Source organism: Taeniopygia guttata, chromosome 4A (genome assembly GCF_048771995.1).
Source record: "Taeniopygia guttata chromosome 4A, bTaeGut7.mat, whole genome shotgun sequence".
NCBI lineage: Eukaryota > Metazoa > Chordata > Aves > Passeriformes > Estrildidae > Taeniopygia > Taeniopygia guttata.
The window spans coordinates 6885743-6903966 of record NC_133029.1 but is presented as its reverse complement, the minus strand read 5'-3'; the positions used below and the strand labels follow the sequence as shown (position 1 = coordinate 6903966).

At 46.8% G+C, this 18224-nt stretch overlaps 1 protein-coding gene across 1 annotated transcript in view; it reads right to left on the bottom strand.

Moving 5' to 3' along the window:
• GPC3 (glypican 3) overlaps nucleotides 1-18224 on the bottom strand; it is a 140470-nt gene that overhangs the window by 47665 nt on the left and 74581 nt on the right. Inside the window, exons 4-5 of the mRNA XM_030272529.4 lie at nucleotides 8171-8304; nucleotides 5356-5481 (exon numbers count right to left, since the gene is read on the bottom strand). Coding sequence (XP_030128389.4) covers nucleotides 5356-5481; nucleotides 8171-8304 — 260 coding nt within the window. The remainder of the gene's footprint in view (nucleotides 1-5355; nucleotides 5482-8170; nucleotides 8305-18224) is intronic.

The following is an 18224-nucleotide window of genomic DNA, read 5'->3' as shown; positions in this document are numbered from 1 at the left end:
CCTGGCTTTGTTTGCCTGCTTGCAGAGTCCTTGCAGTCACTGCAGAGCTGTGATGCTGCAGTCAATTTACACCACCAGCAGCTCCAAACAAGCTGCTTCAAAAGCATCCAGGAGGATCCAACACTCTCAGTGGGGAGTGTTCTCACCTAACTAAAAAAGAACCATTTTCTGCTGGATTTCCAAATATCAACACCTGGAAGCCTCTGAGAGCCCCCTCAGATCCTGCTGTGTCAGTTCCCTGCCAAGAGAAGTGCTGCTTCTTCCCAAGTGCCCCACACAAAGCTCTACAGCCAGTGACAGTGCTGCAGATGATGGCTTGGTCATAAACCCAAGGTCTCAGGTAATCCCCTGGCTCAGGGAGATGGGACTTCAGAAGGAACAGCAAAAACTGAAATATTCATTACAAAACAATGGGAGTTGATAGCCTGAAGTCTCCCTCTATTCTTATTTCAGTTCAAGACAAATAGATTATGGAAAAAATGGCCAAACCTGAGACCAAGCACCAGGATAGAGGAAGATTCATTATCTTATTTTCTGAAATACTCTGGAAACTATCACGGCCACTCAATAACCCACTGAATTTGCCTACTATCCTTTCATTATAGTTTATACTTGTTACAAAGCTGTGTTTTATGGGCTTGAAAAGTTATACAGCCCCCTCTTTGGGGATTCCATTGGATCAGATATTTTGCAGCACTGCCAGAAATAACCAAACCCTTCATGAACTAAAGGGTTATTGCTGGCATGGAATTTCCTTTGTTCCAATTACAGAATCTCATTTTTCTGTCTTGTTTCCAATTGTGCTTTCATTGTTTATGATTTGTATGATTAAAACAAACCACAGTACGCTGGCAACAGCAGGGAAATATGAGACTTCTAGCTTGAAGAAGAGAATCTGGCAAGGTGCTAAATTAATTTTTAATTGGTACAAAGAAAACAAGAGTTATGCTGGTTATTTGGATTAATGTGCATGTTTGTCTTGAGAAATTTGGAAATGGCAGTATCTAACAGTAAGGCTCAATGTGCTTACAAGTTTTGCAGTGGGCAGATGTTGCTGTCAGTCTATTCAGAACAGCTTCAAAAGAATATACTCATGTAAGCAGATTACTAAACTCTGAGAATCTAGATTTAATAGGCTTTTAGTATTAAATGCTGCAAAACCCTGACACTATATACAAAGTTCGAATCACCCTTCAGATTCCAACGCTGAGCTCCCATAGAAACTGAGGTGAGTTTGATATCTCAACACCTACTTGACTTAAGCTGAAGGTTTTAAATGAGCTAATTACTCATTCAGGTCTCAGTGATAAGAATCAACCTCTGTTTTTTTTCTGCTTGGGATGGAGATAAGGATAAGGGAGGCAGGACAACATTTCACCACCTAACACCACCAGCAGGAGGTCCGGTATAGGCTGGGGCATGAAACAGAGGAAAGGAAGGGCATCACAGAAACCCTCACTCAGGCAGGTTTAAGCTGTTGCACACCCACCATGTCTGTCTCAGGGAAGTGCCTGGAGCTGAGCCCAGGAAAGCTGCAAAGAGGTGCACAGGGATGCACAGAGAGGAAGATCCTGCAGGATTGGTCTCCAGCCACCACAAGCACCAAGCACTGTGACCCTCAACAAGCTCTTTGCAAGTGGTGAAATGTGCCACTTGTGGCTTTTGCTACAAACCTTTGTGGCATCCCATAAAAGCACAGTGTGTTTTTACACACTCTGAAAAGTGTGAAAAGCAGGGGTTGCCTTTTATTTTTTCTTCCCACTTCAGCTTATGTTCTTCAACCACACAAAGGCACAGCAAAAGACACAAGGCACTGCTCTGCATTACAGAAAAATCAGCCTTTCTTGTGTGGTTACCACTGTTTGCAAGCAGTCATTTCGAGGCACCATGTCCCTAAATCCACAATAGGAATGACAATCAAACATTGATCACAGATCAAATCTTGGGAAGGAGGATGAATTCTTGCCATTAGATCGTCCAACAACGTGAAGAAGGAAATGATCACAAAGTAAGATTCAGTTAAAAAAACCTGAGGGATTAAAAGCAGGAAAAAATACTCCAGCCTGGTGCATTACACTGGAGCCCCAAACTGAGAGGGGCTTAAGGGCAAGGAGGAAACAGGGGATGGTTCAAGGCTCAAACTGGGAAGTGAGACCCAGTGGAAGTACATTGAGCACATCCAGTCCATGGGGAGGAGAGAAACTTTAATTCTCTCACTGCCTGTGGGTAACAAAGCACTGGGATCAACACGACAGAGTAAATACCAAGCCAGAAAAACCACAGGAGGAGGACTGCAGAGTGCAAAAAAGACTGTTTGCATCAAATAACAGGACACACACTGCTGGTATTATCAAGTCCTTGGGTGCACTGGCAAGGGCTGTGAAGTTTCTATTCCAGGCTTGATTTAACATGTTATAGGAAAAAGGCTTAGAATAACTAACAGATTTTGTCATGACAGGGAGGTCTGGAAATGGAGAAATCAGTAGGGCTCTATTCTAACTTAATGAACACTCAGGTACTACATTAGAAATGCAGGAGGTAAATAGCCACAGTCCCTACAAGAACACAATCAAATCCTGGATATGCTCATACAGATGCTCACACTGACCTTACAGACCCAACAATGGTCAAGCAGCTTTATCCACTGCCCATGCAGCACCAGGCATGGGAACACATGGAAGCATAGAATCCAGCCAACCACCACTCTGCCCTGGTCTTCATCTGACCAGCAGATTCAGCAGGAGCTTTCTGGTTTATCCAGGAACCCAGGGGTTGCTTGTGCCCTGCTGTGTTGTCCCTCCAGCAGAGAGCAGGGTTGAAGTCACTCATGAGGGCCAGGCTTTGTGAACGTGAGTCTGCTCCTGTCTGTCTGTAAAGGGTCTCATCCACCCAATCTTCCAGGTTGGGAGGCCTGAAGCAGAGCTAGACTATAACATCACCTCTCTGCCCTCTCTTTATCCTGACCCCAAAGCTCTTGGTCAGCTTCTCCTCCATCCCCAGGTGGAACTCCAGGCACTCCAGCTGGTCACTGACATAGACACTCCATCCTTTCCTCCCCTGCTTGTCCTTGCAAAGAGTTTGTACCCTTCCATGCCACCACTCCAGCCACAGGAACCATCCCACCACGTCTCCTCCATCCTTTTTCCTGGAAGCCACCACATATGTGGGACAAGCACCAGGACAGCACTCTGAAATTAGTACTAGGTATTCAAACTATACCAAATTTCTTGCAAAAAGTGGCAAGATGGAGTCTGGTCACCAACAGACACACACCAGTCCAGCAGGAGAACAGAATTTCTCCAGTACATAACACACATTCTCAGAATAGCTCGGGTAAGAGCTGCTACACCATGAACAGCTGCTTGGCTCCCTCTTGGGGAAAACACTGAAATAAAGGAACTGGCAGCTTGGGGCACTCGAGCACTGTTACCTTACATGCTCCTGATTTTCAGGAATCCTCCCAGACACTCTGAAAGAGATGCCAAGCTGAAAAGTGGAAGCACATGAAGCAGCCAGTGTAGAGATCATTTTAACTACATTTTAACTACGTCTTTGCTTCTATTTGAAACATTCTTCTAGTGGGTCCTGGGAGAAGAGTACCCTGGACCATTATCTTAGCTCAGCTTTATTTAGCTGAGGTCTCCCTGCTCACAGCAAAAATCCCTAATATCTGTAAGGGAACTGTCACTAATATTTCATAGGGCTGGCAGGGGTGGTGACATCTGTGCAACAGATCAGAGGGGGCAAGGAGAGGAGTGGAAAGGCACAGGCTCTTCAAGTGCAGCAGAGGATTTATTCCTCAAGCCAACAGCCAGGGGCCGAAATCTTGGTACCCCCTTCATGCACACAGACTTTATCCCCTCCCTGCCTTGCCCCCCTGCATGCCATGGCACCTCATGATGTGCCACATTGTGCCCACAACGGTCCCCTGGTATGCTCAGCAGAAAGCTGAAGGCCATCTATCACCTGAAGTCACGTTGGATCTGCAAAGAGCTCTGAACTTACATTTGCAGGAGGATCTGGATTCAACACCCTCCCACTGCCACCACTTCACCCAGCTGTGATGTCAGCAGGACCCAGACCAAGGCACTGGCTGTGACCTCAGGGAATTGTTCTAAGCCAAGACCTCACCCCAGCTACCCCCCTGCAGAGCTGCAGTGTTTATAGCCCTGCTTTAGAAGTTCTAATTAACAATCGGTGAGATAATATTGAAATAATCTTTTTCTTTCCAATTGATTGTCTCAGGCATGGAAGCTCAAGATTTTTCAGAAATAAGTACCAATAGAGGACACATTTTTCCTTAGGCAACGTGTACATTTTACTAAGCATGTGATCTTAGATGTTGAGCCTTTTTTTTTTTTTAATAGAGTTTGATGCTATTTTTGTCTATTCAGTGTTTCAGGTCAGTATTGCAAGTACAGGCTAATTACCACTTGAAGTTACTGATCAAGAAGTCATAATTAATATCTCAACATTTCACCACTTCCTGATTTTATTTCTATTTCTTCCCTTATGCAAACTACTTAACAGCAAAGGATGCTTTGCAAAGTAGAGTGATTAGAGGAGATTTATGTATAATTACAAAAAAACATTTCCAAGTTCTATTTGCACATTATTTAACATTCCCAAGGGGCATTTTTTGCAAGAAAAATCTCAATTTCTATTAACACTTCCTTCCTCTTTATGGTATGAATCCTGCATGTGCCTGCCTCTGTTAACCTAATAACCACCAGTGTATCCTCTGAAATGACGAGTGGGGCAGGGCAAAGCAGCCACAGCACGGGCTGGACCTTGGTGGGAATGGCTCCATCCAGAGAGGACGGCCAGTACTCGGTGGGGGAAGGTGGTCAGAGGACAGCAGTGGCCCCACCAGAGTTCAGTGGTTCTCACCTCCTCCAGCTGAGAGCCACAGCAAGGAGAAATTCAACAAGGATGTCTTCCTTGACCTTCCCCAACCAGGCTGTCCTGCCACCAGGGCACCAAGCCTGGCTGGAGACACCCCCAGCCCATGCAGTGCATGAGGACAATGCCCTTGCTGCTGCTCCAGAGGAGTGTGGTGCACTCTCCCATGGGAGCTGTGTCCAACTGCTGCTGCTCTCCTGTCTCTGACCCACCCTGACCAAATCCCATCATGGATGCAGAGTTTTCACTACGCAGAAAACTCAGTGGAGGGCAGCACACAACCACTTGTGTCCGTGCAGACCTCACACATCCATCTGAGCTGCAGCACAGCTGGACACCAGCCCTGCACAGGACCCTAAGGAGGGAGGCACGCCCTGGTCAGACTGCTCCTGTGCCTGGTTACAAAAGCTAAGCAGGATGGAGGAGAAGGAGGGCAAGGGAGATGTGATTCACCTCTCCACGACTTCCTGGCCGTTCCAGCAAAGGGTGTCATTGTGAACAGCAGAGCTGTGGTTGCAGATGTACTCTGGCAAGCTGCTGTAAAAACTGCTGTGAGACTTCAGCTTTGCAATCAGTTCCCTGGAAGAAAGGGAGACAAAAGGGTGCTCAGTCAAAAGAAGAAGAGACGACAAGGTTGGTGCATTTTAACCAGTGAAGGTAGCCACACAAACACAACATTAAAGCAGCTAGGTGCAAACAAACCACAAAGCATCAGTTTTATTTCCAAACCAAAGCAGCTTTTTGTGTTTTACCTTGATGTTATTCAGTCAAAGACTGAACCCATGTTTCCCAGGTGGAAACTGCTGGTGATGGGGAGGGATGTGGAGGCAGCAGAACCTCAGCCCAACTTTGCAGCAGGCAAAAGTCAGACACAGCCTCTGCACTCTCACAGCAGCTAAGGAAAGGTGCCACTGGCTCAGGCCACACATCCATGGGGTACATCTGAGCAGCAAGGGCCAGGCTTTAGCGTCCCCTCTATTTTGCAGAAGGCAGCAGAGGCCCTTCAGGGGATTATTTTGGCTGATATTGGCCATCCAGCATTGCTGCAAGGGCAGGTGGCATTTTTGGTGGTGGATCAGAGCTGACATTCTCAGCACAGATCTGTAACATGGCTAAGGCTGAGTTTCATGCTGCACCATCAAAAGGACACGATTTCAAGGGATGCACTGGCTTGGCCATGGGGTCACAGTCTCCATTCAAAATGGCTGTGTTGCAGGAAGGCAGGAGGAGCTGCAGGAGCAGAGCTTGCACCACACAGAGGAGAAGTGAATCAGGCTGCATCCCAACCCTGTGCCTTCCCTTCCCAGCAACAAGGATCTCCAGCTGGCCACTGCAGCAGTGGTCCAGAGGGCCAGAATACAGGCTGACCATGGGATCTCTGATGTTTCCAGAGAGGTGACAGAGGCTCTGGAGTGGGGTGGGACATCCCCCCAGCCTAGGTCTGATCCCTCAGAGACACTGAGCAGCTGTCACCAGAGAATAATAGCAGATTTAATTAAATAAATAGCACAAAAAGTATGACAACAGGAATATCAGGGACTGGAGGCAGTAAGACTTGGCCTCACAGTCGTCTCGCTTGGTTCCAGCACATTTCCCCCTTTGGCAAGGGGGTATTGCTCAGCCTCCTCGCTCCCTGGGACGCCTGATGAGGAATTAGCACCTGGAGCAGGGAGCACTCTCAGGGCATCCCCCTGTGCTGTACCAGGGTCTATCCGTGCCCTGCCAGCTGTGGGGAGCTGCCCTGCAGCCTGAGGCAGTTTGGGGTGCAGGGGGTGTCCATCCCTCCATCCTCCTTGCTTTGGGATCCCGTGGGGTTCCCTCTCCAGCCAGACCCGCGACAGCCAGCTGGGGGCAGGCGACACAAAGAGAAGGAAGGCTGTGCTCTGAGCTGCCTTTTCGCTGCCTTTCCGCTGTTCCTGCCCGGCTGGGGCCGGCACAGCCCGCAGGGACAGCCCGGGGAGCAGGGGGGTCCTGCCTGTGCCCACCAGCGCATCCCGCCCGGGCATCGCACGCACCGGCCCGACTGCCACCGCCCCTGCAAATGAACAAGGGTTTGTCTGATGGGTCAAAGCCCCTCCAAAGGGTGGGAATTCAGCCTACAGCCCCTGCACCAATCCAAGGGATGCTGCAGGCAGCCACCTCCTGCGTGAACCACCTCCTACATCCATCTCCTGCAGTAACAGTGGGGCGGAGGTCCAACCAACACCACTTGGAAAGTTAAAATGAGGTAAGACCTGGATCATCAGTTATGGCAAACCCCATAAAGCAGAAGCCTCACTGCCCATGGCACTCAGCTCCTCACATTCTAGGCACTGCTTTGCTCCTCTTCCACAAGCCCCAGCAGAGCTGGGGAGAACAGGCAGAAGGAAAGTTTCCTGGGGAGCAGAGTTCCCTGCAGGGAAGGGAGGAACTCCTCCATATCTGCAGGTATGAACCCATGTAATTCATCTCAGCAGATTTCATTAGCCTTCAGAGTCTTCAAAGGACATCTCTGTCAGAGTCTGGGCTGTGTAACCTCCGACGTGTTGAGACAACAGAGGAATGCAAGCCCTGGTGCTGATCTCATGGGAACCATATCAAGAATGTGGCCCTGTTAGTCTTCAGAGAGAAATCCACCCAACTCAGTCTAGCACCAGTTTCAAAAATTGCCAAGCTTGCTTGTTTCTCTTCCACGAGGATTTTTCTTTTTTTCAATACAGAAGTAAAGGCACTGCGTATACCTGGGTGTGTTTTCAGATTCAGAGGGGAGATGCTGCTCCCTGGCATATCAGAGTGAGCCCACTTAATTACAGCTTCTACTTACATGGGGAAGGAAGCACAGGATGCGGTGCCAGCAGTGGAGGCATCTGCTTCCTTTGAAAATATTCAGTAAAAGGCTGTTAACATCTCTGAACTACCATAAAACACTACACAAAAAGCATGAAAGACATTCTCCTTACCTACACACGGCATAACATGTAACAGTTCAATGTGGAGGGACCATTTCTATCTATTACTACACCTGTGAGTATTTCAGATACTACAGCAGTGCCCAAGAAACCCAGACAAGGCATTTGGCATATTAACCTGGGTGCACTAGGTGAGAAAACCCATGTGGACGCCTCATTGCACTTCAGAGCCCACCACAGAGCAGCTCTGATGCTCAGAGCCAGATTTATGGGTAAGGGAAATAAGGAGCTTTTCCATCTGCTTCCACAGGGCCATTCCATATGGTGGCTGCTCCTGCAGCCCATCCAGCAGGCACCACACTCAGCCTGAGCATTCTCACCTCCTCCTGCTTGACAAAGTTTCTTCTTGCTCAACGTGCGTCACTTTCAGGACTTTCTTGTCAATGAAAAGGTCTTCTGGATAATTAGCTGATCGAATCTGCCTCTGCTGAGCGTGGCCACATAAGCGGCTGATCTGGAAAACACAAACACAGCAGTGTGAGGAAGTGCTGGGACAAACAGCTGAGATCCACACTGGCACCTGCACATGAGCTGCTATCGTCCTGTCATCCCCACCTTGCTCATAGCTCAGCAAGCACCTGAAGGCAAAACTCTGTCCTAAGGTTACAACCTGGCTTCTATATGAATACCCACCCCCTGGGAAGGAATGCAGGAAGCTTCAGGCAAAATGTCAGGGCACTGAAGGGCCACTGTGGCTATCAAAACCCCTGAGCTGCAGGTGTGACAGGCAAATCTTCCTATATCAAATCTTCCTTAAATTTAGACTGGCAGAAGGGGGCTTGAGATGCTCCCTGCTCCTTCCTTCCTGAACACCACAGCATCTCAAGATTCTGCACTCTAGCTCTCTAGTCAGACTTTTAGGAAACACCTCACCTCTGAAGGAAAATCCTAAGACCCTGGTTCTGTATCTTGAGGTAGCTCAGCATCTGCACAGACTGCACTGCAGATGCCCAGGGATGAGCATCATACACATCACTACTAATTAAAAAACCCAGGTCCTAAAATACAGCAAGCACTGGGGCCACAGCCTAGTCATATTGTGGGAGGCCCTGATTAACAGGGGTCTGCTAATGGCACAAATTAGCTCATTAGCATACAGATTATTTGGGAACTGCCTGCAGCAGCAAGGGAAGGGATCCAAAGCGCCTCATCCAAGCTCCCTCGCATGGCCACTGTCCTGAGACTCATCCAGCAGTGGCCACTGCTGCAGTCCCTGCTGTGGGTGGGTTTGTCACCATTTCCTTCTCTGGGACACTACCAAGGCACATCTGCCCCCTATGGCACCACTGCCACTGTCAAAGTCTCCTTTTGATCCACGCTGTGCTGCTCCTGCAGGACTCATCCATGCTGGCTTGTGAAAGGAGCTTGGCTGATTGCTGGGAGCATGAAGGCACCACAATTAACACCATCCTCACTTTCTCTGAGCCTCATCCCACCACCCACATTCAGGCTTAGGACCAACCTCACACCCATAAAAAAATGCCCATTCCTTGCAGCACCTCATTTATCTCTACGCACATCAAATCAAGGCAATCCCAGTAAGCTGCACACCAGAGGTTAAAAGCATACCTGCCACCCAAAGCATCTGATGTGTAAAGAGAAGAGATTAATTCTGTTCTATTACATCCTACATTTGGGTGGGCAAATAAATTAGTAATGTCACCTCTTTCATTATCAAGAGCAGCACAGTTTGTTTGCTCAGGCTGCCATACAACAAAGAGTAAAACAGAAACCTCCTGGGAGCTGGGCACTGCAGTTTCTGTTCACATCAGGGTGGGAAGAGATGCTGCCACCAGCCCTTCTGCACCTGCAGTTTCCTCTGCCAAAGCAGCTCCTCCTGCAGCTGCCAGGGAAGCAGTTTCTGCAGCATCTCACCTGGCTTTTCCTCTTCTGTCCTCCCTTGGCTGAGCCTCCTCTCTGCCTTGCCAGAACCAAGTTTTGCATAAGAATGTATCAGCCCTACTGCCCTCTCTAAATCACTTGGCAGGCTTCAAAAAGAGAGGGAGGAAAGGATTCAGAAAATGGATCGCATTTTGGACTAATTTCTTTGCCTTTTGGGCTTTCTGTTAGCACTAATTCCTCTCATAACGTTTACAGGTAGTCCCCTGATGCAAGCAGACAGGAACAGGAGGAAATCACAGGACAGCAGGAGGTCTGGAGAAGGGCATTTAGGATCTGAGACCCCCTCACTGTGGAATGGGTCTGGATGTCCCACGCCCTCTCTATACTGGCTGGTGCCACTGTCCCTGCAAAGGGCAGACCAGGACAGTGTCAGGATGCTCAGGGGGTCTCTGTGGGCTTCTCCTCTGCCCAAGTCAGAGATGAGACCTGCCATGAAACCTCCCCCAGGGAAACACAAGATACACAAAAGCTCCCAGGACAGTGGGTCTAGAGGAAACTGCCACAAAGCAGCATCACTGCACCCACACCCTCAATGGACACAAAAAGTGGAGGAGAGAAGTGGGAAGAGGTCGGATATTTTAAGCTGCTGTTTGTGATGACTCCTTTGATTCTCCCTAGCTCTGTGAAAATCCCCCCAGTCCCTTTCCAAAGCCCAGTTTTCAGATGGCAAAACCTATCAAACCCTGAGAGAAGAGCAAGTCCAGGATCAAGGCTTTCTCACAAGGATGCAGAGAGGCACTGAATGGGAGGGTCAGAGTGACAGTGTCAACAATGGCAGCACCCGAGAGCTCCTTCAAACAACAAAGGGACCCGGCAAAGTGGGGATGCTTCACCTCCCACCCAGCACTGGAGGGAGCTCAGCCTCTCTGCTCCCAAGTCCTGCTCAGGAGCTGTGGCTCAGCTGCATCCTCACAGCCCCACACAGCATCTGGGTACCAAGATTCCAAGAGTCATCTAATAAATGCGGCTGGAAAAGACCTCTACAATCTTCGAGTTCAGTGGCTGATCATCAGGTCAAATCACTGATCACCAAGTCCAGCCATCCCTCCTGTGTGGGATGAAACCACCAACAGGATTGTGTTAGCTGTGACATGGGACAGCAGATGAAAACTTTACAGATAGAAGGATGCACTGCTCAAATGGTCCACCAAGTTTTTACTCATTTATTCCAGCACTAATTAACCTTTTCAGGAAAAAGCCCAACCCTGGAGCCCATCTTGTGAAGTCACAGTGAAATAGTTATCACCCTTTAGTCAAACAAAAACTGGCTGAGATTTGAACTTTCAAATAAAGTGAGTGAAAGTAGAAGTAACAGATTGCCTGTTCATTTGCAGGGGCGGCATCGTGTATGCTTTTTGGGGGAGGGAAGGATTTCACAAACCATCTGCCAAAGTCTGCTGGGCCACAAGCAGTCCTAGGACAACAGCTCAGAAATCCTGCTTCAATCCTTCCCTCTTTTTGAGTCCACACTGCAGGCTCAGGAACACACGAACAAAGTTTACCAGTCTCTTCCTAACCATTGCCATTCTAAAGCAGGCTCCAAAAAGAAAAGAAAAATGCCACTATAGTGCAGTCAGAGAAGGGACTGATACAAGCTCAGACCTTGAGGAGAAGCAAGTCTGATGATTCAGCTCTCCAGGTATTGCTTGCTCTGGCAGGAGCAAGGACAGTCAACTCCCCCAGCACTGCGGTATGTCTGCAAGAAGGAGATCAAAAGTAAGGGAGCATCTCTAATCCAACTGCCAAACTTGTATCAAGCAACAGTGTTTAATATGTGATTTCCTCCCAACACACAGATATGAACGTGAAATTCAAAGCAAATTGACAGAACAGAACCACTGGCTCTTCTCACTCTTCAGGCTCCCCACTCTACCAGGGGGATCATAAATATACACCAGCCCTTATCTTAAGTATAGTCAGTGCAAGAGCTGTGCCTTAATTCAGAATAGGCTGACGTTTGACACATTAAGCCACAAAAAAAAGGACTAAGTAAATCAAATGACAGAGTGTTTTTCAGGCAACAGGAGTTGGACTTTGCTTTTCAAAGAATCTGCCAGGCCACTGAAAAATTGCTGCAAGGGGACACCAGGCAAGAAAAACCTTCCCAAAGCCCCACTGTAACAGCCCAAGCAAAATTACCCTGCCCCAGCTCATTAACACACTCACTAATTACCCGATTTAATTAGCCTCCTCCTTGCGAGTGTGACCCAGGCCACGAGGGGAACACTTTGCCTTCTGAGGAGACCAGCACCCCCTGCTCCAGCTCCTTCCTGCAGCTGCAGGAGGGGCCACACCTGGCTGGGCAGATGTGCATGATGGGGAAACAGCTGGATCCCAGCACCCGAGGGGGCTGCACGCCTGTGAAGGCTCAGCTTTAGAGGGAACACTAAAGAGAGGAGCACAGCCACAAGGCTAAGGGAGTAGCACTATCAGCCCACTTGAATGCTTCCCCATTAATTTCAGAGGTGCCTGAGGACTGCAGGGACCAGATTCACCGCGGCTGCTTCCAGCTGAGCTGATGCATGGGTGTAAAGCACAGCGTGACCCACGTGGGTACCTGCCAGCCCACGGAAATGGGATGAGTGGGGTTGGTTATCAAAGAAATAGTGACCACAGTACAGGTTCTGTGCAAAGCATCACAGCCCCTGTGCAGCTGATGGAGGGCACCTCCAGCCTGGCTATGGCAGGATGGCATTCCTGACACCACTGAGAATTGGAAATGCAGGTGAACCTGGTGAGAAGAAATGATGTCTGACTCCAGTTTAGAAGGCTGAATGATTTCTTTATTATAACTATACTATAACACATTAATATACTATTTAAAGGAGATACTAAAACTACCTACTTTTCTAACTACCATATCTAACTCCCAAACAACTCATGACCCTCTCTCCAGAGTCCAGCCCCAGGTGGATTGGATTGGCTGTCAAGCTCAAACAATCCTCACCAGAATCAAATCAAACAATCACCCTAGGTAAACAATTCTCTGAATACATTCCACATGGGAAAAACAAGGAGCAGAAATATAAATTGTTTTCTCTTTCTTCTCTCTGTGCTCGTCTATGAAAAAATCTTGAGAGAGAAGAATGTGCCTGCCACACCTGAGGCTCCTGGTGAACCTGCTCTGCTGCCAAGGCACGAGGGAGAGTAGCCACACGAGGCAAAAACATCTTATCTTGCACATCAGCAAGGAAATCCAGGGGTGAAAGGATTGGAAAGCAGCACAATGGGATCCTCAGTGCCAATCTGAGCTTTGCTTTAAGAGTAAGAACACTTTAAAGGTAATTTTTTAGATGATTTAGAAGAATGAAAAAAAAAAAAAAAAGACAAAAAAAGTACCTAATCAGCTTCTCCTTGGACAAGAAGGGATTGCATTAGACACTGCTAGATACCTGCTGCTGCCACTTCTCATTCAGCCCGGGAGCTCCACTCTGCTCTAAAGGAGAGTTTGCTGTATTTGACCTTTGCTTAAACTTTACATGGAGTTTCCATTCGTCTTTTCTATGAATTCTTCTGCTTATAGATTCATTCTCCAGGAAGACACAGTATTTTTTTTCCCTCAAGGGGATGGCCTCGTTTTTGAAGATTTCCTCCCACAATCTCTTTTGCTCTCTGGAGCTCACATAAGTCATTTTATACTTATTTGTGAGTTTCCTTTGGGAGAAGCCACACATTAAACTGAAAAGAGATTAACTATTATAATTGATTTGAACACCGCTTCTGAAAGGGTGATTTGCTACAGTATGCACAGAACATCAAGAGACCACAGACATGTGGAGGAGGAACCAACTGATGCCCACTAAGCCCCGAGCATCCTTCAGTGATGGAACCCAGTTTGGCCAGTGAGGCCGAAAACCTCAGTAAGGCAGCAGCTTGAATTGGTGCTTCTTCCCCAGTTCTTTTTAACAACCTGCTCCACTACACATCACAAGTCTTATTAGCATTATAAAGATTGCATTTGTGCCCCGTTTATCTTCAAAGTCACCATAAAAGTGAACCTGAAGTCTATTACTCAAAGTGCTGCTACAGAATTCCGCTTAATTAAATTCTAAAGGGCTTAAACCAAAAATATACATTGCGATGATGTGAGATAGAACATAAACTTTTTAATAGTAGTAACCAAGCACATTTACCATTTCTACAGGTGTAATAAAAATGCTAATATATGTTAATGTTTAGTCTGTGGTTAATGTTTTGTCTTGTTAATTTCCCCAGGGCTTTTATTACTGATTTAAATCTGCCACACTGCCCCAGTGATTGCATCTCCTTCCACAAACGGCACTGCGCTCTCAAACGAACGCTGATTAACAGGAGTGGAGAAACATTTGGCTAGGACAAACACTCTTATTATATGCTTCTAATCATTAGATACATTTTGTCAGGAAGATGGGAAAGGGACAATTCCCAGCTCTCCCACTCTTCTCACAGCAGAAAAACATGATTATGGGCATAAAAATGAATTTACAAGCCTTTATCTTAGGAAGCACATCATTATTAACTAAGTAATGATTGTTCTTCTGGTTCCAGGCACTCAAGCAGAAAGAACAAACTGAGTATGGTAACACAGATGTCTTCAGTGAACACTCCAACAAAATTCCTCATTAATGGAGTACTAAATGTTATTAATCAGCTCTATAGTATTACGATCTCCATTATTCAGACTGCAAGGATTACATAAGAGACAGCATCCTAACTCACTCATGCAGAGAGAGGAATCAGAGGAAGTGACCTACTCTCTGTGCCGAGGAGAACGTTTAATAATGCATCACCCTTAAATAATGCAATGCTATAATGTGTAAAATGCACACAAACACTAATGCTTAAAATAACAGAGCGCCTGTCACACCAGTGCCCGCGGTGACGCCCAACACACGCTGCAAACATGGGCTACAAATGCTCAGGGACCCCTGCAGCCTCCAGACCAGGTTGTGCTGAAGGCCATCACCACCTGCTTGAAGACCAGCTCCTTCAAACTGCTACAGAACTACAGAGGCGTTGAGGAGGCATTTTTCAAAGTAAACATAACTGCATTTTTCCTAGAATGGTTTGGGTTGGAAGGCACCTTAAAGATCAACTAGTTCTAAATCCCAACTGCCATCCTTCATGTAGAGCTTCACAAAATACTTTGCAGAGGGTCACTGTCACAGCAGAAACACAGGGTCCAGAGAGGACTGGTGTGACTGGCTCTCAGGGCAAGGAGCAGGATGTGCTCCACACACAGCCACGTGTGTCGATGTGACAGAGGTGACACTGCAGCTGGCAGGTCTGACACATGGCATGGTTATACCATCCCTCTACCCCAGGGACTGCATAAGGGTGAGGGTGCACCAGCTCAGCAGAGCAGTGGGGAGCACAAGGAAATTTTTACGGGTTTCAATCCTTGGTGGCAATTGCTGAAGCTGCATGATTCCCACCTGCACATCCCTGTGCTGTGTCAGGGTTCACATGCCTTACACTGGAAAGAGACAACCACAGCAGCACCAATCACTGCTCCTGATAGGACACACCACCCTGTCCCCAGGAGGATGTGATGGCCAATGCACCACACAAGTGCTGCAGCACACAAGGCACCTCCACAGAGTCCCACCACATCCCAACCCATGCACTGACCCAGCTCCTCCAGCACAGGATGCCCTTTCTCTCCAAGGAACCACGACCTCGGCTTGAGTCGAGCCCTTTCAAACCTACATAAAATAATGCAAACAAGATGTTTCTTCTCTCTGGCGTCCCAAGCATGGAGAGTTTAATCCACCAAAGAAAGCAGCTTTGTGTTTCACCAAAAGCCTGTTTATTGTTATTTATAGGTAGAGAGGAAGTCAGACTAAATGATCACAGTTGTTCCTTCTGTCTTTACAATCCATGACATATAATTAAGGCACAACTTCTCAAGTCAGCCCTTCTCTCCAGCATTTTGTTAATTCCATATTTAACACAGAATTTAGTATTTCAGTTTGGATGGTTGGACCTCAGCAGCAAACCGCAGGGCGGGCAGCTGTAGCCCCAGCCAGGGCTCAGACCCAACCCAGCCAAGCAACTGGGAGAATCAAGAAAAAAGCATTTGCTTAATTTTTGGCACACGCTTAAGCAGTTTTCCTATGTGGAGACATTTCCTGGAACAGGGCCCTGTAGCATACTAATGCACCATTATGGTTTTAACTTAGATCTGCGCAATCTGATATTTCTCAGACAACCAAACTAAGACTTTATTCTTGGAAGGAGAAGCCGGCCTTGCCTGGAAGGTTACAGCAGAGCAAAAGGGAAGATGGAGCAAAATCCAGAGAAAACCAGAACATGTAAGACTGACTAAAGCCAGGCTCAGGAGCAGAATGTGGCAGTAGCCAGAGTCCATCTCCTGGTGGAGCCCCATGTCCCCACCGTGCTTCGTGGCTGCTGAGGCAGCACAGCAGAGGTGGGGACACGGCTGCTCCTGACCCCAGGCTGCTGCTCTGCCTCTGGCACTGATTCCCCGAGGAAGCTGAAGATGCTCCAAATTCAAACACAGCTGATTTCAACATTAGCACTGATTCATCTAACCTGACAGAAAATTAGGACTCAAGGTAGCAGAGCCCACTTTGGCTAAGGATGCTAAATACAGTTTAATTATACAACAGCATTCTGTGCATGCTCTAACACAAAATTGCTACTATGGGTCCCTAGAAGACCCTCCTATTGCAGGCAGTTAAATCTACCCCATCACAACAGACTGGGAAACAAGGAATTGGCTTGAGGGATCACTAGTTTTTACCAAGATCTTTAAAAAACCCTCACTGGGCAAAGCCAGGCAGCACGACAGCTCCAGGCAATCACCACGTGCTTGTTATTTTCCTTCCATGGGTTAATCGGTTTCCTTGGCAGATTTCTGTGAGTTTTAATGTTGCACCGTGTTTGTGCCTACGGCACTACAGAAAGGAACAATCCCAGAGAAATAAATTCCTAGCAGCCTAATTTAGAGAGGAAAAACAGATACCTGCCATCAGTCTGGAACACAAGCCAGAGTCAGAGCCTCTAACAGGGTATTTAACAGCAGCCGTGTCAGCTGGGCTGCAAATGTGGTCAATACCCACCAGCCTCTCTTCCTCCCTGCAGCCACGAACCCAGATTCAATTATTCTTTGAGAAATACTTTGTTAAATAATTAAAAAGTTACTGCATTACTTTTCCCCTTTTTTTTTCCCCAAACCAGACCGATTCAATTTTGGAAGTATAAAGCCATTATAATGTGTCAGCTAGCAATTAGCTACTGTACACTGTTTATTCTTTAATATAATCTTTGAGTAGAAGGGCAATATTCTCAGAAACGCAGCATTAACTTGTTCCTGAATGACTTTAATATGGCTCTTTTCAAATTACTGCTCATAAAATCTCAGGGAAGAAAAATTTACAGATGATATCCCATCTCCTTAATTAGTTCTCTCTCTTTCAGCAATCCAATAGCAAGTGTAATATTTATTTAAAATAGAGCACATGGGGTTTACCACTGAATCTGCTGTAACTGGTGATATCAAAACAAGCAGGTAAAAGGCAATGCTTGTTTTGCAGCCTGCACAGACTATGCTCACAGGTACACACAGCTTTTCAGGTTTATATTTCAGTAAATGCTCATATTGAAACCATCCCAAAGGTTTTTTACACCTCTAAGTAGTTTTGCTATAAAATGCCCTTCTCCCTTCCTATGATGAATGGAAACCCTTCCTACCCCAAAGGGTTTGGCACTCTCCATCCCTTACCATCACCCTACTTTTTTTAACCTTCAGATAGGAATAATGCCCCCAGCAGCAACTATTTTCTCCCTCCATCCACCTTTTTCTTTCCAAACACCACTCTCTGCTAAGACAACAAGAAGGCTGGAGCCACCAAAAACTCTCAAAATCATTTCAGCAGTTAAGTTGCTGAATCTTTTCAGCAGAAAAATTACAGGCATTTGTTTTCCAGCAAAGCTCAGAACATCACTCGAGATGCAGCTCCTGGCAAGAGGGGCATGAGGCTTTCCCCATGGCCATGTCATGGACCTCTCCAGTGAAAGTCTAAAAGAGAAACATAATAATTATCATTAAGGGAAAATGGAAAAAATATCTCCATGCAGCAGAGATTAACTGCTGGTAAAATTAATCCATTCAAGGCCAACAAAAGGCTGGGGAGGGCCCTGTGTTCTTTTTTCTTTTTTTTTTTTTTTTTTAAAACTTCATCTGTTGATTTTTTTCTTAGTTTTGAAGCTACCAGACCCATAGCAATTTTTTCTCCCTGACAGTCAGGCCTAACTTAATCCAATTAAGGGTCAGCACCAAGATAATATACCCAAAACAAGGCAAACAAGGCAAAAAGGCTCCTATTAGACTTTTGCTCGATAAAGGAATTACACTTTTTCCCAAAGACAAATAAGGCTTATTGAAAATGTAAATCATTCTTTTCTATAAAGATATACATATCTGCAGGGCTTTTTTTCAGACTTTGTTGGAAGACATCTTGTTTTTAC